Source organism: Phasianus colchicus, chromosome 6 (assembly GCF_987193195.1).
Source record: "Phasianus colchicus chromosome 6, bPhaCol1.hap1.1, whole genome shotgun sequence".
Lineage (NCBI taxonomy): Eukaryota > Metazoa > Chordata > Aves > Galliformes > Phasianidae > Phasianus > Phasianus colchicus.
The window spans coordinates 49,499,631-49,522,069 of record NC_143441.1 but is presented as its reverse complement, the minus strand read 5'-3'; the positions used below and the strand labels follow the sequence as shown (position 1 = coordinate 49,522,069).

Sequence of the window (22,439 nt, the reverse complement as noted above, 5' to 3'; positions counted from 1 at the left end):
ATGGAAATGAAGCTGCTTTGGCATCCTCACCTTGCTCCTGGGTGGGAGGAGAGACGGGGGAGCTTTGGGCAGCAGTTTTAGCCCTGGATCTGCATGATCCCCTCCCTGCCAGGAGGCTTGGAAGGAAGTGGGAAGGCTTCCAGCTGGGAGCTGCCTGGCTGCAGGCTCTGGCAGGGAACAGACTTTGTTTGTACAAGCATCAGCTCCTAGCTCTGAGCAGAGTGAGAGGGACTCAGAATAACTCTGGGGCTCCATGTGGGGTTTTGCTCTCTGCATTTGGGAAAGCGAGACGTGGGCAGGCTGGGAGTTGGGCAGAGAGGAGGATGGTGAGGTTCAGCAAGGGCGAGTGTGGGGTCCTACAGCTGGGGGGGAGTAACTGCATGCATCAGGATAGGTTGGGGGTGAGCTGGAAAAGAGCTTTGTGGGGAAGGACCTGGGTGTTGTGGTTGACCAGCAGTTGGCCGACCATTAACCACAACTGTTGTCCCCAGTTTATGGTCACCTTGAGTGCATTGCAATGGGACTCTGGGGGGTGCATTGCACACAGCGTGGCCAGCAGGGTAACTGGTTCTCCTGCCTTCTGCTCTGCCCTGGTGAAGCCACATCTGGAGCACTGGGCCCATTGCTGGGCCCCCCAGTTCCTGGCAGACGGGAAACCTGATGGGGAAAGGCTGAGAGCCCTGGGTCTGTTCAGCCTGGGGAAGACAGAGGGGATGTTATCTCCTCTGGAGATGTTCAAAACCCACCTGGGTGCTTTCCTGTGCGACCTGCCCGAGGGAACCTGCTTTAGGGGGGGCTGGACCAGAGCTTCCATTCCAACCCCTGTGCTTTTGGGATTCTGCACCCCACGCATGGCAAAGCATACAGCCCCAAAGCAGAGCCCTTTTAATTCCCACCGCCTCTCCAGCTGCCGAAGGAGGAGGATGGGAACAAACCCCACAAATCTTCTCTGCGGCTCTCCAAGAAAAACAGCAGCAACCCGATCCCTTCCCGTGCGTGCCTCCCAGCCCTGTGTTTGTCCTGGAAGCGAAGCCCCATGGACGTGCTGCTGCTGGGTGTGCTGCTGCTGGGTGTGCTGCTGCCCACCGCTCAATTATCCACCTCCCCACTGCCCCCCACACCACGCGAGCTGGCCCGCACCGTGCTGGAGGCACACGGGCGCGATGCGGGCAGCAGGCTGAGGCTGCTCAAGCTGCAAGGAGTCACCAGGACGGTAGGAGCCTCGCTCGGGTTTCCCGTTGGGTTTTGGGAAGAGGGAGCCTTCTCGCTATGCCAAATGCTGTCGTTTCCTTGCAGAAGTTTGACTGGGGCACGCACTTCACCATCAATCTCACCGCTCGTGAGACCGCCTGCCCTGCCGGCCCCACTGCGCCACGCGGTGCTGCATGCAGAGCCCGGCCGGGCCAGGTGGGTGTGGGGCAGGGTGTGGGACCCCCTCCCAGCACTGCTCCCTCCTGATCCCCCCATCCTGCAGCAGGTCCAGCACTGCGTGGCTCAGATCTCCGTCTTTGCCTTCCTGCCTGACGTGCCGCTGTCGTTGCTGGAGTGCAGCCGGCAGACGGTGAGGGCTGCATGAATTCCTCTTCCCTGCATCCCTTTCACTTTGGGGCTGAAGCTGACCCCCATTTCATATCCTTCAGCCCAGCAGCTCAGGGCAGCCCCGCTCCCGAAGCCGGCACAGCCCTGCAACTCCACAAGCTGTTGGCCTCAGGGAGCTGGCACCGTCCTGAAGCCTGTGAGCGCATCCATCCTGATGCAGCAGGGGACATGCAGATCTCATCCATGGACCCCATCCCATAGACCCAGGGGCTAAAATAAAGATGTTCCAGGGCTGTGTTGTGTATGTGATGCCTCGCTCCCATCCCACCATCCTGCAGTAGAATGGAAATGAGGTTGCACAAAGCTTTTGGGTCATGATGGGGTGGCTGCAGCCCCACGTGCAGCATCTCCATCCCAACTGCCAGTACCACGTTGGCCAACCTGTGGGCTGGTAACAGATGGCAGCATACAGGGCTAGTCCACATGGCTGGCTCAGAGCCTGGGGGGCTGTTGCAGGGGACAGGAGGGGACCAGGGCTGCTGCATGGGGGGTACCTGGGAGCACAGCCCCTGTGGTTTGGGGACAGAACGCTGTGGGGATGGTAGGGAGTTGAATGGGAAATGGTTTGTGGGAGTGGGTGGGTCAAAAAGCCTTTACATGGGGGTGGGGACAGGGATGAGAAGGAGTTCTTGAACCCAATGGCAGCTGTCCCATGGGTCTGGGGGTGCCAGGAAACTCCACTGTCCCTAGGATTCAGACCATAATGTGATGGAGCCTCATCCCAATGGGATGGAGTCAAATCCATCCCTCCATCCCAGTTCTGGCACTGCCAGTCTGCTCCCTGGGGGTCATTTTGTGGCCATGTGGCCTCTCAACCAGAGCACCCCATGCCCTGCAGCACGGACAGGGATGTGGGATGCAGCCTGGAGTGGGACAGGGCCCCACAGCCCATGGGCACAGCCACATCCCCACCACAGCTTTTCCCCCACAGATAACTGCCACGTTGTGGCTGCTCCCCCTGTGCCCACGTTTCCGCATTGCCCAACTTCAGGGCCAATAAAAGGCATTGGGAGCAATGAGTGGGCACGGGGTGAGGATGCTGAGCTGCTGGGTGCTGGTGCTGGCGCTGCTGGGGGGGGCCTGCGCCCTCCCGGCCCCCCTGGGCTACTCCCAGGCTCTGGCCCAGGCTGTGGACTCCTACAACCAACGGCCTGAGGTGCAGAATGCCTTCCGGCTGCTCAGCGCCGACCCCGAGCCCGGCCCGGTGAGTGCATGTGGGCACAGCGTGGGGACAGCGTGGGGATATCAGGGAACAGCGTGGGGAAACCGTGAGGACACGATGGGGAGGTATTGGGGAAGGCATGGGGATGGTGTGCAGACATCATGGGGACAGCGTGGGGACACGATGGGGAACATCCTGGGAATGGCACGGAGACATGGGAGGGACACCATGGGGACAGTGTGGGGATAGGATGGAGACACCGTGCGGACAACTTGGAGGCACTCGGGGGAACATCATGGGGACATTCTGGAGGCAACATGAGGACAGCATGGGGTCACCATGGGGATGGCACGGGGACATCAAGGAGACACCTTGGGAACACTTATGGGACACTGTGGGAATGTCTTGGGAATGTTCTGGAGGCATCCTGGGAAAATCCTGGGGACACCTTGGGACATCAGTGGGACATCATGGGGACAGCTTGGGGAAGGCACGGGGTCGGCGTGGGGACATCACGGGGACAGCCAGGGGACGTCAAGCGGGGGATGCAGAGCTGCTCCCCCTGCCTGGCTCTGAGCCATGCCCGGAGCAGCCGGGGGTGCCGGGTGGCTGCCACCACGCTGTCCCCTGCCCCACAGAACGTCCAGCTGGGCTCCCTGCACAACCTCAACTTCACCATCATGGAGACGCGGTGCCAGGCGCGCTCGGGCGCCCAGCTCGACAGCTGCGAGTTCAAGGAGGACGGGGTGAGCACCGTGCTGGGCTGGTGGGTGCTGGGGGGCTGCCAGGGGGAGGGACAGCCCCGTGTTCAGTGTCCCCACTGCTCACAGCTCGTCAAGGACTGCGCTGCGCCCGTGGTGCTGCAAGGCGGCCGCGCCACGTTCGATGTCACCTGCGTGGACTCCATGGCTGACGTGAGTGGGGACACAATGGGGGGTGGTCCCAGGGGTGTTTGGGACCCCCGAGGGCCAGGGTCCCATTCCCCCGTGGATGACAACACTTCTCCCCACAGCCTGTCCGCATCAAGCGCTTCTGGCCGCTGGTGCCGGTGGCCATCAACACAGTGGCTGCAGGCATCAACCTCTACAAAGCCATCAAGAGGAAATGAGCTGTCCCCAGAGCCACTGTCACCACTGTCCCTCCACAGCCTCCCACCCAATAAAGCTGTTTTCTGGCCATGCTGTGTCTTTGCTGTGTGTCTCCTCTGAGTGATGCTGTTGGAGATGGTCCCCATGCTGCCCCCACGGTGCCACCCGCTCCCCATCCTGTCCCACAGCATGGATATGGGACCTGGGGACACCCAAGGAGACCCCAGATGTGGATTGGGCATGGGGAGACCTGCAGTATGCAGTGCCTGGGGGTGTGCACAGGGCTGCATGAGTCCATGGGGCCTTTGTAGGGGATGTAAGGGCAAAAGAGGGGACTGGCGGAGGATGTCCTCAGGGCCCTGCTGCAGCCACAGCCATCCAGCTCCAGATCCCATGGCATGGGGTCCCCATGCATCCCTATGTCCCCATCCTAAAATGCTGGTGACAGCCTTGGTGGCAGGGCTGGGGACAGCCCTGGTTGCCCCTGGATGGGGCTGCAGCATGGGGGTGGCCTTGGGTTCAGAGCCCCAGTGTCTGAGGACAAAACACCACGAGACAGTGATGGGTTGGATGGGAAAATGCTCATCAGGGCTGGGAGGCTCAGCAACCCTCGTTACAGAGGACAAGAATGGGGCCCTAATGGCATCACCCCCCTGCTAGGAAATGCCCTCACGGCGCTTGGGGCCGTGCATGGTGACTGTGGTGACCTTCAACCCCATGCCTCAGTTTCCCCATCAGGCAGTGAGAGGAGAGCCCAGGTGACACTCGGTGGCCACACGTGGCCCCATTTATTCATTCAGCCAAAGCGTGCGCCGCCCTGGATGGTGATGGTGAACTTAGGGCGGAAGCGCCGGATCTTGCTCAGGAAGCGGCCAAATCGGCCCCGCTGGACGAGAACGGGCTGTGGGGTGAAGGCTGGTGTCACTGAGGCAGTGGGAGCCCACCTCTGGGACCCCACATCCGGAGCCCCAGACCTTGGACCCCCACATCTGGAGCCCCACAGTCAGGCCCGTGCACATGCCCAGGACCCTTCATCCCTTTCTCTATCGTCTCAATCACGGAGACATCAGAGCAACCCCAAAGCTTTCCAGGGACCCGTCACACTGCAGGGCAGGATGAAAGGTGCCAGCATCAGCATCCCACCCCACGGACCCCACACTCACATCTGATGAGGCGTCTCTGCAGTGTAGATTGATCTCAGGAGTGTCCTGCAGGATGGTCACCGGCCCCGAGCAGTCCCTGATGACCTGGGGACACGCACAGTGTCACCTCACGCTCCCCAGCTGCCCTCCCCACCATAGCCTTCCCATCCTCACCCCATTCTCCTTGAAGTCGCAGTCATCAATGGGCGTCTGTGCCCTTGGGACGCACTCTGTCTCCATGATGGTAAAGTTGAGCGTCCGCAGCGTGCTCAGATCGACGCCCTGTGAGGAGTGGTCACGTCCCCCCCATGGAGCAAAGCCCCCTCCAACCATCCCCTTTGTATTCCCAAAGTGTCCTCACAATATTCCCATGACATCCCCATGGTGTCCCCATGAAGTCTCCAAGGTGCTCCCATAGTTTCTCTACGATCTCCCTGTGGTATCTCCATGGTACACTCAGGATGTCCCCAGTGTGTACTCCAGTTGTCCCCTTGTCATCCCAATAGTGTCCCCATGATGTCCCCAAAGTGTTCTCATAGTATTCCAACTGTGTCCCCAGGGGGTCCCCAAGATGTTCCCATTGTGTCCTCCTGATAACCCCATGCTATCCCTACGCTGTCTCCATGCTGACCTCAAGACGTTCCCCAAGATGTGCTCATTATGTCTCCATACTGCACCTAGGATGGCCTCAGGATGTCTCCAGGCTGGCCTCAGGATTTCCAACCCATGATGCTCCCCAAAGTGTCCCCATGCTGTCCCCATTGTGTCTCCATGCTATCCCCATGCCAGAATGTCCTCAATATCTCCCCATAGGGTTTTCATGATTTCCCCATGCTGTTCTCTGATATCTCCAAGGTGTCCCCACTATGTCTCCATGTTATCCTCAGGATGTCCCCATGCTACCCCCATGCTGTTCCCAGGACGTCTCCATGCTACCCCATATCTTCCTCAGGATGTCCTCAATACCTCCCCATAGTGTCCTCAGGGTGTCCCCATCTTATCTCCATGCCATCCCACGCTTCCCCCACTGTCCTCATAGGGTCTTTCCCAAGGTGCTCCTACAGTGTCCCCATAGTGTCTCCATTCTATCCCCATTCTATCCCCATGCTGGCCCCCCAATCTCCCCATGATGTCCCCACGCTGTCCCCACATGCACTCACCGGGCCAGGCTCGGGGTCGGCGCTGAGCAGCCGGAAGGCATTCTGCAGCTCAGGCCGTTGGTTGTAGGAGTCCACAGCCTGAGTCAGTGCCTGAGGGTAACTCAGTGGGGCCGGGAGGGCACAGACTCCCCCAAGCAGTGCCAGCACCAGCACCCAGCAGCTCGCCATCCTCACCCTGTACCCATCCCGTGCCCCAAGTGCCTTTTATCATCCCCAAAGTTGGGCAATGAGGAAGGAGAAGCCACAGTGCAGCCGTTATCTGAAGTGGGGACGTGGCTATCCCCATAAGGCACAGGGCACATCCCCTGCTTTGCTCCATGCCTCTCTCCCTTTGGTCACGGCTATGGGGACAACCTCATGGCACAACCAGAGGGACACACACACACACGGTCACAGCAGGCAGAAAGGACCTTTATTGGGGACACTTGGTGACAGCCACGCTGGGGCTGCTCATGGCCGGGGCGTGCTGGTGATGTTCAGACGTCCGCGGATGTAGAAGGGACTGCGCTGCCGCAGGCGCTTCCTGATGCCATCCCACCACTCCCGGATGCGGGTCCACCAGTTGCGGATGGGCTGCAAGGAGAATTGGTTTTGTGACCCTCGGGGTGATGAGGGAACCTTGGTGGCCTCATGGTGGGGGATGAGGTCTCTCACCTGCACCCTCAGTGGTCCGCAGCGCAGCTCAGCAGTGGGCTGCTGCTCCATGGATACGGTGCCCACGCAGCGCTGCAGGGCCTGTAGGGAGCGAAGGGTTGTGTGGGGCAGCCCCCACCACAGCCTCGGTTTCTTCCTTGGCCACCCACCAACCCTCAGCCCCATGGGATGGGTCCTCACCCCCAGCTCGCAGCTCCTGCAGTCAACCCCAGCTGGGCATGGGGCATCCTCCACAAGGAAGCTCACCTCCCGCTGATGCTTCGGGATCCCAGCCTGTGAGAGGACAAGAACCAAAGGGATGGGATGAGACCCCCAGGCCCACAGACCCTCCAAGCCAGCCCTCAGCCCTGGGATCCAACACCCCAGTACTCACCCAGCCGGGTTGGGGTTGTGCTGCCCGCAGCCGTAAGGTGCATGGACCTGAGATCCTCTGGTTGAGCAACCTCACAGCTGCCAGGATGGCATCCAGGTAGTTGGTGGGCCAGCGCCAGGGCCAGGATGGTGAGATGGATCCATACTGTTTTGGGGTGATGGGTCCATCCAGCTTGGGTGTAGTGGAATCATCCAGCCCGGTTGGTGTGGATCCATCCAACCCTGGCGAGACAGATCCATCCAACCCAGGTGGGATCGATCCATCCAACCCAGGTGGGATTGATCCATCCAGCCCCGGTGCAGCGGATACGTCCTGCCCTGGTGTGACAGCTCTGGATGACCCCAGCAGCAGCAGCAGCAGCAGCAGCAGCACCTCGGAGGACCACATCGTGCTCATGACCACTCACAACCTCCTCCTCTGCGATGGTGAGCGCTGTGCCGGTGCTGCTGGAGCCCCTTTATGGCCATCCCAACATCTCGGGGCGTTCCCAGGAATCCCCGCACCCTGCACCTGGGGGCAGCCCAGCCTCTAAGAGGGTCAACAAACCCCCCTATCTCCACGATGGCACCGGGGATTTCCAGTGCATGAGGATGTTTGCGGCACAGGAGAGGATGGCCAAGTCTTGCATCAAGCCTACTGGGTCCACGCCAGTCACATTAACTTCCCACACCTGGGAAGTTTCACTGAAGGCCATAAATCTGTCCACAGCTCTTCAGGAGCCACCCTGCAGCACGGCACATCTGGCACCAGGCCCAATGCATGGTATGGGAACAGCTTGGGGGACATCATGGGGACACTATCGCATGTATTGAGGACAGCGTGTGGACAGCTCAGTGATAGCATGGAGACATAATGGGGACAACACGTGGACAGCTTAGGGACATCCTAGGGACATTTCTGAGATGTCTAGAGGACAGCATGGGGACAGCCTGGTGATAGCATGGAGCCATAATGTGGACACCATGGGGATGTAATGAGGACATCTTGGGGAAGGCATGGGGTAACACGGAGATGTAATGGAGGCACCATGAAAACACACTGGGGACATCTTGGGGACATTGAGAGGACATCCTGGGAGTATCCTGGAGACACAATAAAGACATTATGGGAACACTATGTGGACTTCGTGGGGACACAGTGCAGACACGGTGGGGACACCTTGTGGACATCATGGGAACACTCTGGGGACACTCTGGGGACACCAAGAGGAGAACAGGGTTGAGGATGAAGGGGCCATGGCAGGGGGCAGCTGGGGAGCACGAGGTGATACCATAGATGATGGATAAAGGGACAGGGGGAGGTCTTGGACATGTGCAGGGGCCCAGATGTTGGGTCCCCAGAATGACACTCCAAATGTGGACTCCCAGCTGCCACATCCACATCTGAGGTCCTCTTGGCTGTCCCCAGACCCCAGCTCATGCTTAGGAACACGATGGGGAGCAGTTGGCACTATTTGGGCAACATGGGACTTCCCCCTGATACCCCAAGAACTGTCCCCATCAGCATCACTCAGAAGAGAAACAGAAAAGACAGAGTGGCTGGGAAACACCTTTATTGGATGGAAAGCAGCAAGGGGACATTGGTGACAGCAGCTCTGGGGATGGCTCATTTCTTCTTGATTGCCCGGTAGAGGTTGTATCCTGCAACTACAGTCCTGATGACCACTGGCCAGAAGCGCTTGATGCGGACAGGCTGTGGGGAGAAGTGTTGTCATCCACGGGGGAATGGGACCCTGGCCCTCGGGGGTCCCAAACACCCCTGGGACCACCCCCCATTGTGTCCCCACTCACATCAGCCACGGACTCCACGCAGGTGACATCGAACGTGGCGCGGCCGCCTTGCAGCACCACGGGCGCAGCGCAGTCCTTGACGAGCTGTGAGCAGTGGGGACACTGAACACGGGGCTGTCCCTCCCCCTGGCAGCCCCCCAGCACCCACCAGCCCAGCACGGTGCTCACCCCGTCCTCCTTGAACTCGCAGCTGTCGAGCTGGGCGCCCGAGCGCGCCTGGCACCGTGTCTCCATGATGGTGAAGTTGAGGTTGTGCAGGGAGCCCAGCTGGACGTTCTGTGGGGCAGGGGACAGCGTGGTGGCAGCCACCCGGCACCCCCGGCTGCTCCGGGCATGGCTCAGAGCCAGGCAGGGGGAGCAGCTCTGCATCCCCCGCTTGACGTCCCCTGGCTGTCCCCGTGATGTCCCCACGCCGACCCCGTGCCTTCCCCAAGCTGTCCCCATGATGTCCCACTGATGTCCCAAGGTGTCCCCAGGATTTTCCCAGGATGCCTCCAGAACATTCCCAAGACATTCCCACAGTGTCCCATAAGTGTTCCCAAGGTGTCTCCTTGATGTCCCCGTGCCATCCCCATGGTGACCCCATGCTGTCCTCATGTTGCCTCCAGGATGTCCCCATGATGTTCCCCCGAGTGCCTCCAAGTTGTCCGCACGGTGTCTCCATCCTATCCCCACACTGTCCCCATGGTGTCCCTCCCATGTCTCCGTGCCATTCCCAGGATGTTCCCCTAAGTGTCCCCACGCTGTCCCCATGATGTCTGCACACCATCCCCATGCCTTCCCCAATACCTCCCCATCGTGTCCTCACAGTTTCCCCACGCTGTTCCCTGATATCCCCACGCTGTCCCCACGCTGTGCCCACATGCACTCACCGGGCCGGGCTCGGGGTCGGCGCTGAGCAGCCGGAAGGCATTCTGCACCTCAGGCCGTTGGTTGTAGGAGTCCACAGCCTGGGCCAGAGCCTGGGAGTAGCCCAGGGGGGCCGGGAGGGCGCAGGCCCCCCCCAGCAGCGCCAGCACCAGCACCCAGCAGCTCAGCATCCTCACCCCGTGCCCACTCATTGCTCCCAATGCCTTTTATTGGCCCTGAAGTTGGGCAATGCGGAAACGTGGGCACAGGGGGAGCAGCCACAACGTGGCAGTTATCTGTGGGGGAAAAGCTGTGGTGGGGATGTGGCTGTGCCCATGGGCTGTGGGGCCCTGTCCCACTCCAGGCTGCATCCCACATCCCTGTCCGTGCTGCAGGGCATGGGGTGGTGAAGGGTCTGGAGGGCAGGATTGGTGAGGAGCAGCTGAGCGCGCTGGGTTTGTTCAGCACTGAGCAGTGAGGCTGAAGGGAAGCCTCATGACAGCCAGGGTTTTACCGGGGGTCATCTCCAAGCTTAACACCACTGTTTTCTCACAAGAAAGAGAATAAGAATGGTGGCTGGAAGCCAGTCATGACCCAACACGGGAAATTCTCTTAAACATTTTATTGAGAGTTAGTTCAGCAAAGGGTCAGGTTCCCACAGAGGTTGCAGCCTGGTCTCCTGTTTCATAGCTGCCACCCAAAGCAGGAATGAGTCCTTAGAAAGATCACAAATCACAGAATCATTAAGGCTGGAAAAGACCCCTGAGATCCCCAGTCCCAACCCCAGCTCACCTCACTGCCCACATCCCTCAGTGCCACATCTCCATGTTTCTGGAACACCTCCAGGGACGGTGACCCCACCACCTCCCTGGGCAGCCTGTGCCACTGCATCTCTGCTCACTCAGAGATGAAATTTCTCACATTATCCAACCTGACCATCCCCTAGCACAACATGAGGCAATTCCCTCTCATCCTATCGCTGTTACCTGTGAGCAGAGGCCGACCCCCGCCACAGTTCGGTCTCCTTTCAGGGAGCAGCAGGGAGCAGCAAGGCCTCCCGTCAATGGTCGGAAGGGCCCTCACATCCCACCTGTAGGCACACAGAGTGCAGGAATCTCCTCCCACAGCCCCGTGCCACATGCAGCCCGGCGCTGAGCACTGCAGGGCTGTGACACCCGCACACACTCCCGATGCCGAACTTCAATTTCTTTTCATTTAAAGCTCTTCCCTTTGTCCTGTCACTACTCGGCTGAGCAAACAGCAACGGGGCGTGCCTAGCACATAAATCTCCTTTTATTTGCCTTCCGCCCAGCACTGCCAGAGCACCGCCCCGGGCTCTGTTTGGTTTCCCCGTTCCCACAGCCGGGCCCGGGGTTGTGGCCTGGCTGACCCGACCGAACCGAACCCGGCCAGAGCTGCGTGCCCAGACGCGACCCTCAGCACAGCACCCATCACAAAATGGCGGCGCCCGTCAGCCGCGAACCGGAAGTGCTCCCTCTTTCGCGCTCGATTCTGTCGGGGGACACGGTGAGTTCAGCCAATAGAAAGTGGCTGCGCTGTGATGACGTCATCAGTCCGCGCCGGAGCGCATGCGCACTTCGCCTCATTGCCGGGCCAGCGTGCGGCGGGGCCGGGCGAGGTCAGCGCGGATGGCTGCGGTTCTGCGGCCCGGGGTGATCGGGAGCGCGGTTCGAGTTCTCTGGGAGCTGTGTGCAGGCCGGGATCGGGGTTTCCGTAGGACTACGGCCACACTGAGGCCGCTGCGGGTTCAGCGCAGCCTCCGGGCCAGGAGCTCGGCCGGTTCGGCTCACGGGGAGGGGAGGCCCGGGTCTCAGGTTGCGCCGGGAGAGGTTTGGGTGGGGCGTTATGAAGGATCTAGCGTTGTGGAGCATCGGAACTGACTGCCCCGGCAAGGAGTGGAGTCTCTATCCCTGGGGATATTTAAAGGACGTGTGGATGTGGTGCTGAGGGACGTCGTTTAGTGATAGGCTTGGCAGTGCTGAGTTAATGGTTGGACTTGGTGACCTTGGAGGCATCTCCCAACCAAAGTGATACCGTGGGTCTGTCCACGTGGGTCCCTTTCAGTTTTTTATTCTATTCATAGGGGTATCCATAGGGATGCTCTATGCATCTGTGACTCGCAGCTTTAAACCTGTTACCTCTCCTCGTTCCCCCTGAACCTTCCCGTTCCTAAAGCCTTTCTTTTCCTCCTCCAGCCTCCCCAAGATGCAGCGCTGAGCCCCTCAGATCCCCGCCATGGCAGCCCGGCTGGTGCAGCGCTGCTGCTGGCGGCACCTCGTCACCTTCACCTGCGCTCCTGCTGCTGCCCCGGCCACTCTGCTGCTGCCCAATGGGAAGCTGCCAGCAGCCAGAGCCCTGCCACACACACCTCTTGCCTCCATCCACATCTCCGTCCCCTCCGCCTGGAACGCAGACAGATTCTCTGTCAAAGAGCAGGTGGAAGAAAACAGTAACTCAGAGCACAGAGCGATCCTGAACCTCATTGAGGCAGCCACAAGTCCTCAGGAACTCTTCCAGTTGGGTGAGCTTCACTCTCTAAATAGCAACCAGGCTTCGCTGGTGATTACTCGGCTTTCTCGGCTTGCAGTGGAAAAAAACCTGGAAACGGGGGGCATTCTGCAAGATGAACGATTTCAGCAGCTTATTGAGATCGTGGATTCTCAGGTGAGTTCCCTTCTTGTGATGGAGGCAGTTTGGAGAAAGAATGGCTCTGCGAAGGCTGGCCTGGATCAGAGAGTGCTGCCTTTTCCTTTCCCTTGTGAATTTTCACAGCTGATACCTTCTCTGCACTTGGTGGCAGAGATGTATCAGCGTCAGGTCGCACACAAAAAAAGGATGCAGGTGTCTGTGGTTCAGCAGAGAAGGTGGACCCCAGAGCTAGGAGAGCTGAGCTGCTGTGCTGGGAAAGCAAGCTGAGCAGCATGGCCTTGCTCCCAAAAGGGAAGTGGATAAGAACACGTCTAGCTGGGATATAATCAAGCAAACTCACTGCAAACACAATTGTTTTTCTCCAAAGAGCTGTTCCTGCAATGTGCAGCTAACTCAATATAAGAAGTCATTATATAGATGCAGAGGGGCTGGAGGTGTTCAAGGCCAGGTTGGATGGGGCCCTGGGCAGCCTGGTTTGATATTAAATGGGGAGGTTGGTGGCCCAGCCTGTGGCAGGGCTTTGGAGATTCATGATCCTTGAGAGCCATTCCAACCAAAGCCATTCTGTGACTAAAATTAAGTCACCTTGCAACACCCCTGTGTCAACAAGTTGGAGGCTTTGAACATTAGGGTCTGGGCTGAAGCAGCACACAAGGTCAGACCAGGAAGAGCAGTCTGCGCGGCTGGGACACCAGGAGCTCTGCTTGCTTTCTCAGCTGCGTCCTGCTTTGGGATTTCCACACCCTGGTAACTTTAGTGGATTACCCTGAGAGCACTCAGGTCGTTCTTGCACCCAAGCACTGAGCCATCCCTGAGTGCTGTTTTAGGATGTTGCAGTGCTGGAGTTGAGTTAGGCAGGGCGGTTAAAGAGTCTGTTTGCTGGAGGCCACTTGATCCATCCTGCCCTGAGCATCATTCGCTGTGATTCTGCCTCGTTTATTTCACTGCTCACTGAGGTCATCTTCCAGCCATGCCACAGGGAAATTTAGGTATGTGCACCTCCAGAGAAAGGTAAAAATCAACTTAAATATTTTTACTTGCCTCCCAGATATCTCAGGTGTGGAATAACACCTTGGTGGGCCTCCTGAAGAGCTTGTACTCGCTGGGAATGGAGAGCAGCAGCAGGGAGATGCAGTCTGTGGAGCACGAGGTGCTGTGGCGGTTGCGGCGGCTCGCCTTCCGCCAGCTCGCCTCCTTGGCAGAGTTCTTGGCTGTCAAGCAGGGCAAGGAGAGCAAACTGCTCAATGAGGTCATCAAGAAGCTGGAGCTGCGGTGGACGGAACTGGAAGGCACCAGAACTGTGGTGATGCTGATTGCCAAGGTTGGCCACATCTCCTCTGTGCTGATGGACCGGTTAGAGGACAAGGTATGGGCTTGGGTGCTCTGTTTCCTTTGGGTGGGACATCTCCTGGGGGCAGGGACAGTGTAAGGGACATCCTCTGTGGCACTGCTCCACCAGCATGTTCCTGTCTTGCAGAGGATGCAGGTTGCTTCCCATGTGCAAAGGTGCTCAAAAGAAATATTTTCCTCTTTGGAGCCACACAGATGGGGAGCTAAGACCTCTAAGACCTGTGAGCTGCTCAGAGGTGGACTGGGCTGATGTGCTTTGCCTTGCAGCTAGAATTACCTTAGCTTTGTGGTAGAATTACCTTAGCTCAGCTGGCAGGCGGTAACTTGCAGAGGCAGCATAAAGTCACTGCCAAAAGCATTGTCCTCTGGCTCTCTGTGAAAGTCAGGCTGTGAGCAAGGAGTCTGCAGGGAGGTCTGCACTCCAGCGGGTCCCTCTTTCTGTCACTTCCAGGAGTAGGGAAATGTTTTTTGGGTTGAAACTGCCAGGGGGCCATGACTGCAGCTGCGTCAAATTCGGTCCTTGTCCAGCCCTGCGCTGGGGACCGGCCAAACAGCTGCCACAGCAACAACCCCTGCAGCTCATGGGCCCCACTGTTGTTCTCCCTCAACCCTGGGGATAAATAAATGCTGCAGACATTGCACGTGGCAAAGCAGGACGCCTTTGTAGGGTTGTCAGCTTATGCAGAGCTGGAACTCCAGATGGCTGAAGTACGTGGAGCTCTTAGAGCAGGTCCAAAGGAGGGCCACTGAGATGATCAGAGGACTGGAGCACCTCTCCTATGAGGAAAGGTTGAGGGAACTGGGCTTGTTTAGCTTGGAGAAGAGAGGGCTCTGGGGAGATCTCATTGTGGCCTTCCTGTACTTGAAGGGAGCTTATAAACAGGAGGGGGAATGGCTGTTTACAAGGGTGGATAGTGATAGGACAAGGGGGAATGGTTTTAAACTGAGACAGGGGAGGTTTAGGGTAGATATTAGGAGGAAGTTTTTCACCCAGAGGGTGGTGATGCACTGGAACAGGTTGCCCAAGGAGGCTGTGGATGCCCCATCCCTGCAGGCATTCAAGGCCAGGCTGGATGTGGCTCTGGGCAGCCTGGTCTGCTGGTTGGTGACCCTGCACATAGCAGGGGGTTGGAACTGGATGATCATTGTGGTCCTTTTCAACCCAGGCTGTCCTGTGTTGGGCAGATGAAAACAGGAGTTACAGTGAGAAGCAAGACAGTGATTCAGCAGCATTTCCTGCATCAGTTATTGTGTGACAGTGTTAGGGTGTATGGAAACCCTGCAGTCCTTGGAGGGACTCAGCCAGCAGTGTCCTGGAGGATGGCACGTCCCGCTCCACATAGTGGAGTTTGCTTTGTGCCATTCTCTCTATGTCTCAATGTTTCTTACCAGGCTCTGGAGCTTGCTGAGCAGTTCAGCCCTGAGGACATAAGGAAAATCACGCTGGCTCTGGCATACCAGAACCGGCGCAGCGTGCCTCTGCTCCGTGCCATGTCGTACCACCTGATTCAGAAGCACTCAGAGCTCAACCTCAGCATCCTGATGGACCTGATTTTTGCCTATGGTAAGCAACTTGGTTGATCATGACCCTTTGAGTTGAGCATTACTGTGCCTGCATAGATCAGAGAGCCCTCTGTGTGGCAGCACTGTGCTTAGTGTGGGTCTGTTCCTTGCTGCTCTCACCCCTGAGCCCCTTTGGGCATGGTACGCCCTGGTTTTCCTTCCAGCACACAGGACAGTGGCATTAAAATAGTTGTTTTCTTTTCACCCAAGGTGTCCCTGTGGCAACATGATTAACATTTGAGAAGTGGCATGGTGCCTTAGGTACAAGTGCTGCAGACAGCTGGCACAGTGACAGCCACCTTCATTGCATTCCTGGCCACAGGGTAGACCAAAGCCTTCAGCTATGGGTGGTGACAGACCTGGTGCAAATCAGTTCTGTTAGCCACACTCTGTTAGTGTTAGCCAGCACTAACTGATAACGTGTGTTATCATCCTTGGTGCTTTGGTTTTTTCTTCCCTTCTTTCTGTATGTTTCCACATGCTAATATCTAGAAACTGGGATGAAGCTGTTCTTCATTTCACTGTTAGGTTTCTGGTGGTGGGAACAGATCTGTCCAACACTGGGGCAGTGTGGTTGTCATGGGTTGGATGTTCTTTAATAATAAAGAAATCAACCTGCTAGACCTGGCCTTGGAAGGAGCTCATGCTTATTGTGTTGATCTTGCTATTCAGTTGATAAATCTGGAATGAGTTTGAAGGGAAGTAAGGGGTGGATGTTCCACGTCACAGCCTCTAGATCCCTGCTGAATGTCCTTCTGAGACACAGTGAGGCCCAGCAGACCCCATAATATCCCCAAGGTGGATAAGTCCAGTAGTTTGGGAGCAATACTGTCTCTTGCAGGCTCAGGCAGGGCTGTAGCAGCTCAGTGTTGGGAATGCTGGATTGAGAGCTGGTGGGAGCAGCAGGACCTGGCTGGATGAGAAGGGACAGGGCTGTGAGTCACAGCTCCCATACCGGCTCTGTGTCAGTGGCTACCACTTTCTTTTGCTCCTTTAAGGAAAACTGAATTTCCACCAGCCCCAGGTCTTCCAGAAGATAGCCACTGACCTGCAGCCCCACGTTTCTGCAATGACACCCGTCGAGGTGACGCGCTGCATCCGCTCCTTTGCCTTCCTCAAGTGGCTCAGCCTGCCTCTGTTTGAGGCCATCTCTCAGGTGAGGAGGCAGAGGGCCTGGGTAGCACCTGCTGGTATCAGTATGTTCAGTGACACCCAGAACAATTCTTCTCTTTCCAGAGATGCTCCACTGCAGTCAGCAGTCAGAATCCACACAGCTCTAGGGTCAGCTTCAGCTCTGTCTGAGCCTCTGCTCCAGAGTGCTGCGTTCCCCAGGCAGCTCCCAGTAACTGCCCCAGTTCTGATGCCTGCACCTGTGCCTGTACCAGGCAAATGGGAATATTACAGAGCTCTGCTTCCACTCACAGCTTTCCCTTGTGCCAAGATAAAATCCTAGGGAGGCACTGAACGGTCCTTTCCTTCTTGTTCCCACCTTGTCATGGGTCTGGGCATCTCCTTGGATGATGTTTGCAATCTTTTTCTGTCAGTACTCATTTCTCAACCTCTGGTTTTGCTCTCTCTGTCTTCCAGTATGCCCTGGACAATGCCAAGCAGCTGTCCATTGCCCACCTGTGCAGTATCATCCTGTCTTTTGCCCGCCTTAACTTCCAGCCCAGCGGAAGCGAGGACTTCTTTAACATGGTAACCTGCCTCCTTTTCCCCTCTGTGTCAACCTTCCTCCTCCTTGGAGTCAGTGGGAAGGCTGCACATATCCTGGCATTACCTGGAGCACAAGTGGGTGCAGGAAATGGAAATGGGGAGCCCAGGGCTCAGGCCAGGCTGAAAAACCCATACTGATGCCCTGTGGCTGTGTGCTGGCTGATAACCAAACTGGTTTGCCCCTGGCTAGCACCAGTAGGCTTGCTCTTCCAGCAGACATAAGCAGCATGTGATTGTTCAGGTGCCCTCCTGAACTCTGATTGCTGCAATTAGCTCCATAGCAAAGCCATAAGATCACACATTCTCAGCAGATCAGAGGTCTCCCAGCCCATCCAAGCCCTGGGTGTGGCAGTGCTGTTGGGAAGGATGGAGGCTGCCATCCATAGAGCTGTTCACTGCTGTCCTGCCTGGGGGCTTTGCATGCAGATTTCTGCAGCCCAGGGTAAAGAGATGAGACCAAGTGGAGGGAGACCTTCATGCCACAGAGATAGGGTTAGCATCCTTGGTTGGCAGTGGGGTCTGGACTCTTTGCCAACAGTAATCATAGTCAGCATGAAGGGAGTTTTTGTAGCAAGTGCAAAACTATTGATTTTTGAGGCATTGCAAAAAACAAACAAGCAAAAAAAACACACAAAAAAAAAAAGCCACCAGCACCTGAAACTGTGAACCCTGTGAATCTGCAGCAAGACTGCTGTAGAGCAGTCCTGAATTCTATCAGCAAATAGCCCAGTAGAAGCACTGCAGAAGCAGGGCCATCTGCAGAGATGTGCTGAGCTGTGGCTTTGGCTCTGGCAGGCCCATGAGGAGCTGCAGGGCCAGCTGGACAGCCTGGAGCCGCAGCTGCTGACCGACCTGGTCTGGTCACTCTGTGTGCTGCAGCAAGCCAAGCCTCCCTACCTGCAGCATGTGCTGGCGCCCGACTTCCACGCTGTGATCCAAGGTAAGGTGGGACGTGGAGCTGGAGCTCAGGGAGTGGGAATACGGGGACTAGTGTATCTACCTTTGGGCCAGCACAGGCTGTGAGCTCAGCTGTTGAGCTTGGAGGGGTTGGTCTACCCTGCAGTGTGCCTGTGGGGTTGAGCCTAGCAGGGTGTCGTCGCCCTCAGCTTTCTTATGCCCCAAGGCTTAGCTTTGTTCTTGGCTCCAGTGCTGCCTGCACATTTTCCCCAAGCACTTAAACGTGAGGGGAAGGCTTGGTATTTCTTAGCCACACATGGGGAAGGTGCAGCCCAGTCAAATTCAGTCTCAGCCTCCTCCATGGCGAGCACTGGCCATCCGGCTGCTACAGCAACGTCTGTAGTCCATGGGCCCCACGTCCCCTCCCATGGGACCCTGGGGATAAAATCGTGCCACAGACACTGGGGCTGTGTCATCCAAGCAGGGGCTCAGCAGGGTCTCGACCTGTGCTTGGGCAGTGCAGCCCCTTCTGCCCATGCAGCACGTATGTGGCAATCTGCATCTTGATGCCAACAGTTAGAGATCCATCCTGGTGGATTATCAGGCCCTGTTAGAGCAGCAGCAGTGGGATTGGAACCAGAAATCCTGATTGGATGAACTGAGCAAGCCGCAGGATCAGCTCTTTGTTTTCCTCCTCCTGCCAGGCGATCTGTCCCCCAGGGCTCAGAACTTGCGGATGAAACTCATCCAAATCAATGCTGCTGCCAAGCTGGAGAGCCCTGAGTACCAGGGGCCGTTCCTGCCGGCCGGGATGCTGAGTGCTGCAGAGCCAGCAGCAGAGAAGGTCACCCTGCTGCAGAGCAGTTTGCGGGAGGCCCTGGCAGGCGTGCTGGGCAGCCAGGACAACGGGCGCTGGGATGTGCACACCATCTACGGCTGGCAGATCGGTGAGCACAGCCTCTCCTTGGAGCAGCGGGGTCCCATTGGGGTCTGCATGCTGCAGGGGGATCAACGTAAAGGCTTTGTGCCTGAGGTCATCCTCTCATTCTTCAGCCTCACATCTCTCTGCCTCACCAATGCAGTCCCGTTAAATTCAGTCCCTGCCCTCTCCATGGCAAGGGCTGGCCATCCAGCTGCCACAGCAGAGCTGTAGTCTGTGTGCCCCACGTCCCTTCCTGTGGGACCCTGGGGACAGAATGGTGCCACAGACAGGCATTGTGCTGGAGGTGATGGGGACCCTCCCTGATGGATGCCGCGCCCCACGTCAGCCCCACAGTGAGGGCCTCCCCAGCCTCCATGGAAAAGCATCCTCAGGACTCCTTCCTTTTCCTCCTCTCTGCAGATGCTGAAATGGTGCTGAACAGCGAAAACAAACCTCTCCCCTTGAAGGACTTTGCTGCTCCCCATCTGCCCCACTCAGAAGGAACAAAGCCGCTGCCTCCGGGTGCCAGGAGGTGGGTTTGGACTCAGCTGCACCAGGCGCAGTGGGAGAAACAAGGCTTAGCTGTCCCTGTGGCTGGCTGCAGGCAGCAGGGGACAGTGCTGTGGGGATGCCAGTGTGCCAAGGTCACTGTGCCCAGCTGTGTCTACTTGTCTGGATAGAAAAGGGGGTAGGACCATGCCAAGCTGCCGTGGGTCACGTTGCAAGGGACAGGGCAGGATGCCGGCTGTGGCAGCAGCCTCCCCTGTCTGGCACGTCCTCCACAGAGAACCTGTGCCAACTGTCTGCCACCGTTCCTGGCTGCCCACAGAGCCCAGGGGCCAAGCTGACTCCTTCCTGGATGGGAAAAGCAATGTCTGCCATCCAGCGTGGGCTGCGGATCAACTAAGTTTGAGCCATGAGTGCTCAAAGCTGCTCTGGGGCTGAGGTTGCCCAGCACCAATCTGAATGCTCTCTTCCACCCCTTTTGCAGGATCGCCTTCCTCAGGTGGGAATTCCCAAATTTCAGCAACAGGAGCAAGGAGCTGCTGGGTCGTTATGCCATGGCTCGGCGCCACATCCAGGCAGCCGGCTTCCTTGTTGTGGATGTGAGTATCCAGCCCTCAGCACCCGGTGCTGACCGTGGCCCCGTGCTGGGATTAGCCATCGTGATCCCCTCCAGGCCACCTGTCAGGCAGCCCCAGGGCAGAGAGGGGATCAGTAATGGAGGAGGACAGCAGACAAGGTCTTAGCACGCTGATCCCTGTGCCGCAGCACTGCACTCCACTGGGGCCATGCATTATTCAGCCCCCGGAGGTAATTATAGCTGTGCTGGCAGAGCTGTGCAGCCAGCAGGGATGGCTCCATTGGGGCAGGAGGGCGGCGTGCCACGTGTCCCCCAGCACTGTCACCCCACATCAATCTCCATTCCCCGCGAGCAGCCCAAATTTGCATCCTCTCGCACGGAGCTGCTGCTCTTTGACGCTGATACAAAGTGAAGCCCCTGCAGCCCATGCACTCACTGGCTGGAGAGATTCAGGTGGGGAGATAGGAGGAGGAGGAGGGAACTGCTTCCTTCAGCTCGAGCCTTGTGCTAAATATAGCAGTGGTGGGCGGTGGGATCCCCCCGTCTGCTCCCTCCAGCGGGTTGGAGCCATCAGAACGAGTGAGTGCTGTGCAAACAGCATTCATTCCCTACCCCAGTGCTGTTCCCTCCTCCTGGTTGGCTGCAGCTTCTCTCTGAAGAAGTGGTGCATCCTCACCAGGCAGGGGTTGCTGTGCTGCTGGGCAGGGAGGCCGGGATGCGCAAATGGGAGGAAGCAGACCATGAAGCCCTGCACGTCCTCTGCAGCTGGGATGAAAAATTCAGCTCTGAGATCACAACTAGAAGGATCCGTGCTCTGCCCTGGGGTGGCTGCAAGCAGTCCCCATAGCAATGCTTTGTGCTTTGAGGAAACTTCCCATTGCCACCAAGGCTGTCATAAGGGAATGGTGCCTTCCTTGCAGCCTCGTCAAATTCGGTGCCACCTCTGCCATGGTGTGCGCCGGCCCAAAGGCTGCCACAGCATCACCCGTGCTTCATGGGCCCCATATCCCTGCTGTGGGATGGTGGGGATAAAAACATGCCACGTACATGGCTGGGAGCTGAGCACATCCCCGTGGTGTTGTCCCTATAGTGATGTCCCCGTGGTGATGTCCCCATTGCTCACTGTCTCTCCTCTCCTCCCCAGGTCCCCCACTATGAGTTCCTGGAGCTGAAGCTGGAGCGGCAGCGGGCAGCATACCTCCGTGACAAACTCCACAAGGTGGTGGCCAAGGAGCTGGCCAGTTAGTGCCAAGCTGTGTTTCAATAAAGCCACCCTCTGCTGTACCGTGTCCCCTGTGTGTCCCCAACCTGGGGGAGTGGGGTGGAGAGGGGCTGTGCTGGTGGGCAGTGGGGTTTTATTGTTCCTGATGGGGTTTTTGTTGGTGATGTTCCTGGGGTGGGCAGACAAGGGTGGCACAGATGCCCCCCAATGATGGTTTTTAGGTCTGGGAATGGGGGACAGCCTCCATCCAGGCTCCCTCTTGTCCCTGAAGCCGGTGTCCCCAGCTGGGCACGAGGGACACAGGAAAGCCCTCCCGCCGTGACGCACGGAGCTGGCTGCCAGGAAAGGCTTTGGGGGCGGATTAAGCGGCCATCTGGGCTACGAGCAAACGGGTTTGGGCTGTGGGAGCATCGCTTACCCCCACTGCATCTCTTGCTTTCCCTCTGGCCGGTGCCCAATCAGCGCCATTTGGGGACGCAGCCGGGTGCTGAGTCACGGCTCAGCGCTGTTCCTGGCACCGGCATCACGCCAGGGCCGGCAGCGCTGCGTGCCCGGGTGGGAGGCAGCAGCAGCACGGGGTGTGCCATGGGGGGGGGCTGTCCCTATAGGGGAGGAGGGTCCCCAACCACAATAAGGTGATCTGTGGGTGCTGAGCATCCTCTTTGTCCCCCAGTCCAAAGGGTTGTCTGTCCGTCCGTCCATCCGGGGGTCTCCCAACCTCATGGCATTGTCAGGGGGGAGGTGGGGGGGGGGGGTAAAGGTTGCCAGGGAACCCATCCCCATCGCCATGGAGATGGGAGAAGGGCTGTTCCCATGGCAACAGCACATGGCCCCATCCTGCTTCCCTCGGTGTGGGGGACCCCAATGTGTGCAGCATCACTTCAGGGTGTGTGGGGGGGCTCTGAATCCACTGTAGGAATTATATCGGGAGGGGTGTAGGGTGGGTGTAAGGAGCACCCCAACGTCCCCAAAATCACTGCAGGGATGGGGCAAATTGAGAGACCCCCCCCCCACAACATTGCCACCCCACACCCGGTTGCGCTGCACCTCCGCAGTGCCTGGCACACACCCTGCTCTCATCCCGGGCAGAAAAAAATAATAATTAAAAAAGAAAAAAAGAAAAAGAAAAAAAAAACAGGGAAAGGAGAGAGGGGAAAGAGGAGAAGAAAAAAAAAAACAAAAAAAAACCAACCCCACA

At 57.8% G+C, this 22,439-nt stretch overlaps 6 protein-coding genes, 1 long non-coding RNA gene and 4 other non-coding genes across 15 annotated transcripts; 7 read left to right on the top strand and 4 right to left on the bottom strand.

Annotated features, from left to right (window-relative positions):
- Positions 1-150: 150 nt before the first annotated feature.
- Positions 151-2,480, top strand: LOC116238221 (uncharacterized). 3 transcript variants are annotated; one of them, XM_031607788.2, is made up of 4 exons: positions 151-1,213; positions 1,297-1,407; positions 1,478-1,561; positions 1,641-2,480. In XM_031607788.2, exons 1-4 carry the CDS (start codon positions 1,037-1,039, stop codon positions 1,728-1,730), a joined length of 462 nt encoding a protein of 153 aa, XP_031463648.1. In that variant the 5' UTR covers positions 151-1,036; the 3' UTR covers positions 1,731-2,480. The 3 variants fall into 3 exon arrangements, with proteins under 3 accessions (XP_031463648.1, XP_089999354.1, XP_031463646.2); XM_090143228.1 differs by having other exon boundaries at positions 1,475-1,561; XM_031607786.2 differs by having other exon boundaries at positions 151-1,561.
- Positions 2,481-2,613: 133 nt separating this feature from the next.
- LOC116238222 (cathelicidin-3) lies at positions 2,614-3,937 on the top strand. The gene is made up of 4 exons (XM_031607789.2): positions 2,614-2,803; positions 3,400-3,507; positions 3,592-3,675; positions 3,774-3,937. The coding sequence occupies exons 1-4, from the start codon at positions 2,615-2,617 to the stop codon at positions 3,867-3,869; spliced, it is 477 nt and encodes a 158-aa protein (XP_031463649.2). The 5' UTR covers position 2,614; the 3' UTR covers positions 3,870-3,937.
- Positions 3,938-4,608: 671 nt separating this feature from the next.
- LOC116238282 (cathelicidin-2) lies at positions 4,609-6,348 on the bottom strand. The gene is made up of 4 exons (XM_031607852.2): positions 6,152-6,348; positions 5,166-5,273; positions 5,013-5,096; positions 4,609-4,750 (listed from the first exon to the last, which is right to left on the bottom strand). The coding sequence occupies exons 1-4, from the start codon at positions 6,317-6,319 to the stop codon at positions 4,646-4,648; spliced, it is 465 nt and encodes a 154-aa protein (XP_031463712.2). The 5' UTR covers positions 6,320-6,348; the 3' UTR covers positions 4,609-4,645.
- A 74-nt stretch (positions 6,349-6,422) lies between these two features.
- LOC116238281 (cathelicidin-B1-like) lies at positions 6,423-8,693 on the bottom strand. The gene is made up of 4 exons (XM_031607851.2): positions 7,179-8,693; positions 6,986-7,078; positions 6,806-6,886; positions 6,423-6,724 (listed from the first exon to the last, which is right to left on the bottom strand). Exons 1-4 carry the CDS (start codon positions 7,572-7,574, stop codon positions 6,602-6,604), a joined length of 693 nt encoding a protein of 230 aa, XP_031463711.2. The 5' UTR covers positions 7,575-8,693; the 3' UTR covers positions 6,423-6,601.
- Positions 8,694-8,713: 20 nt separating this feature from the next.
- Positions 8,714-10,037, bottom strand: LOC116238283 (cathelicidin-1). The gene is made up of 4 exons (XM_090143225.1): positions 9,841-10,037; positions 9,137-9,244; positions 8,969-9,052; positions 8,714-8,870 (listed from the first exon to the last, which is right to left on the bottom strand). The coding sequence occupies exons 1-4, from the start codon at positions 10,027-10,029 to the stop codon at positions 8,784-8,786; spliced, it is 468 nt and encodes a 155-aa protein (XP_089999351.1). The 5' UTR covers positions 10,030-10,037; the 3' UTR covers positions 8,714-8,783.
- Positions 10,038-11,368: 1,331 nt separating this feature from the next.
- On the top strand, positions 11,369-21,308 carry FASTKD4 (FASTK mitochondrial RNA regulator 4). 3 transcript variants are annotated; one of them, XM_031607811.2, is made up of 11 exons: positions 11,369-11,456; positions 12,034-12,502; positions 13,536-13,853; positions 15,230-15,401; positions 16,399-16,556; positions 16,988-17,098; positions 17,912-18,056; positions 18,718-18,960; positions 19,356-19,467; positions 19,927-20,041; positions 21,164-21,308. In XM_031607811.2, the coding sequence occupies exons 2-11, from the start codon at positions 12,074-12,076 to the stop codon at positions 21,263-21,265; spliced, it is 1,905 nt and encodes a 634-aa protein (XP_031463671.1). In that variant the 5' UTR covers positions 11,369-11,456; positions 12,034-12,073; the 3' UTR covers positions 21,266-21,308. The 3 variants fall into 3 exon arrangements, with proteins under 3 accessions (XP_031463671.1, XP_089999350.1, XP_031463674.1); XM_090143224.1 differs by lacking the exon at positions 11,369-11,456 and adding an exon at positions 11,470-11,490; XM_031607814.2 differs by lacking the exon at positions 11,369-11,456 and adding an exon at positions 11,593-11,617.
- On the top strand, positions 14,335-14,476 carry LOC116238325 (small nucleolar RNA SNORA5). The gene has a single exon (XR_004168942.2). It is a non-coding gene; the product is annotated as a small nucleolar RNA SNORA5 (small nucleolar RNA).
- Positions 15,882-22,437, bottom strand: LOC149917612 (uncharacterized). The gene is made up of 3 exons (XR_016467930.1): positions 21,660-22,437; positions 20,632-20,784; positions 15,882-16,313 (listed from the first exon to the last, which is right to left on the bottom strand). It is a non-coding gene; the product is annotated as an uncharacterized LOC149917612 (long non-coding RNA).
- LOC116238327 (small nucleolar RNA SNORA5) lies at positions 18,340-18,477 on the top strand. The gene has a single exon (XR_004168944.2). It is a non-coding gene; the product is annotated as a small nucleolar RNA SNORA5 (small nucleolar RNA).
- Positions 19,091-19,227, top strand: LOC116238328 (small nucleolar RNA SNORA5). The gene has a single exon (XR_004168945.1). It is a non-coding gene; the product is annotated as a small nucleolar RNA SNORA5 (small nucleolar RNA).
- Positions 20,935-21,070, top strand: LOC116238326 (small nucleolar RNA SNORA5). The gene has a single exon (XR_004168943.1). It is a non-coding gene; the product is annotated as a small nucleolar RNA SNORA5 (small nucleolar RNA).
- Positions 22,438-22,439: the final 2 nt, after the last annotated feature.

What these genes read in the sequence shown, in the direction of transcription:
- LOC116238221 (XM_031607786.2), top strand. Translation starts at nt 1,037, where the DNA reads ATGGACGTGCTGCTGCTGGGTGTGCTGCTGCTGGGTGTGCTGCTGCCC. An exon ending in TGGAGTGCAGCCGGCAGACG is followed by an intron (nt 1,562 to 1,640) that starts GTGAGGGCTGCA and finishes CATATCCTTCAG; the next exon opens with CCCAGCAGCTCAGGGCAGCC.
- LOC116238222 (XM_031607789.2), top strand. Translation starts at nt 2,615, where the DNA reads ATGAGTGGGCACGGGGTGAGGATGCTGAGCTGCTGGGTGCTGGTGCTG. An exon ending in CCGACCCCGAGCCCGGCCCG is followed by an intron (nt 2,804 to 3,399) that starts GTGAGTGCATGT and finishes CCTGCCCCACAG; the next exon opens with AACGTCCAGCTGGGCTCCCT. An exon ending in GCGAGTTCAAGGAGGACGGG is followed by an intron (nt 3,508 to 3,591) that starts GTGAGCACCGTG and finishes CACTGCTCACAG; the next exon opens with CTCGTCAAGGACTGCGCTGC.
- LOC116238282 (XM_031607852.2), bottom strand. Translation starts at nt 6,319, where the DNA reads ATGGCGAGCTGCTGGGTGCTGGTGCTGGCACTGCTTGGGGGAGTCTGT. An exon ending in CCGACCCCGAGCCTGGCCCG is followed by an intron (nt 5,274 to 6,151) that starts GTGAGTGCATGT and finishes CACTCCTCACAG; the next exon opens with GGCGTCGATCTGAGCACGCT. An exon ending in GCGACTTCAAGGAGAATGGG is followed by an intron (nt 5,097 to 5,165) that starts GTGAGGATGGGA and finishes GCGTGTCCCCAG; the next exon opens with GTCATCAGGGACTGCTCGGG.
- LOC116238281 (XM_031607851.2), bottom strand. Translation starts at nt 7,574, where the DNA reads ATGAGCACGATGTGGTCCTCCGAGGTGCTGCTGCTGCTGCTGCTGCTG. An exon ending in CACAACCCCAACCCGGCTGG is followed by an intron (nt 7,079 to 7,178) that starts GTGAGTACTGGG and finishes GTCCTCTCACAG; the next exon opens with GCTGGGATCCCGAAGCATCA. An exon ending in GCAGGAGCTGCGAGCTGGGG is followed by an intron (nt 6,887 to 6,985) that starts GTGAGGACCCAT and finishes CGCTCCCTACAG; the next exon opens with GCCCTGCAGCGCTGCGTGGG.
- LOC116238283 (XM_090143225.1), bottom strand. Translation starts at nt 10,029, where the DNA reads ATGAGTGGGCACGGGGTGAGGATGCTGAGCTGCTGGGTGCTGGTGCTG. An exon ending in CCGACCCCGAGCCCGGCCCG is followed by an intron (nt 9,245 to 9,840) that starts GTGAGTGCATGT and finishes CCTGCCCCACAG; the next exon opens with AACGTCCAGCTGGGCTCCCT. An exon ending in GCGTGGAGTCCGTGGCTGAT is followed by an intron (nt 8,871 to 8,968) that starts GTGAGTGGGGAC and finishes TTCTCCCCACAG; the next exon opens with CCTGTCCGCATCAAGCGCTT.
- FASTKD4 (XM_031607811.2), top strand. Translation starts at nt 12,074, where the DNA reads ATGGCAGCCCGGCTGGTGCAGCGCTGCTGCTGGCGGCACCTCGTCACC. An exon ending in TGGACCGGTTAGAGGACAAG is followed by an intron (nt 13,854 to 15,229) that starts GTATGGGCTTGG and finishes GTTTCTTACCAG; the next exon opens with GCTCTGGAGCTTGCTGAGCA. An exon ending in CCGGCTTCCTTGTTGTGGAT is followed by an intron (nt 20,042 to 21,163) that starts GTGAGTATCCAG and finishes TCTCCTCCCCAG; the next exon opens with GTCCCCCACTATGAGTTCCT.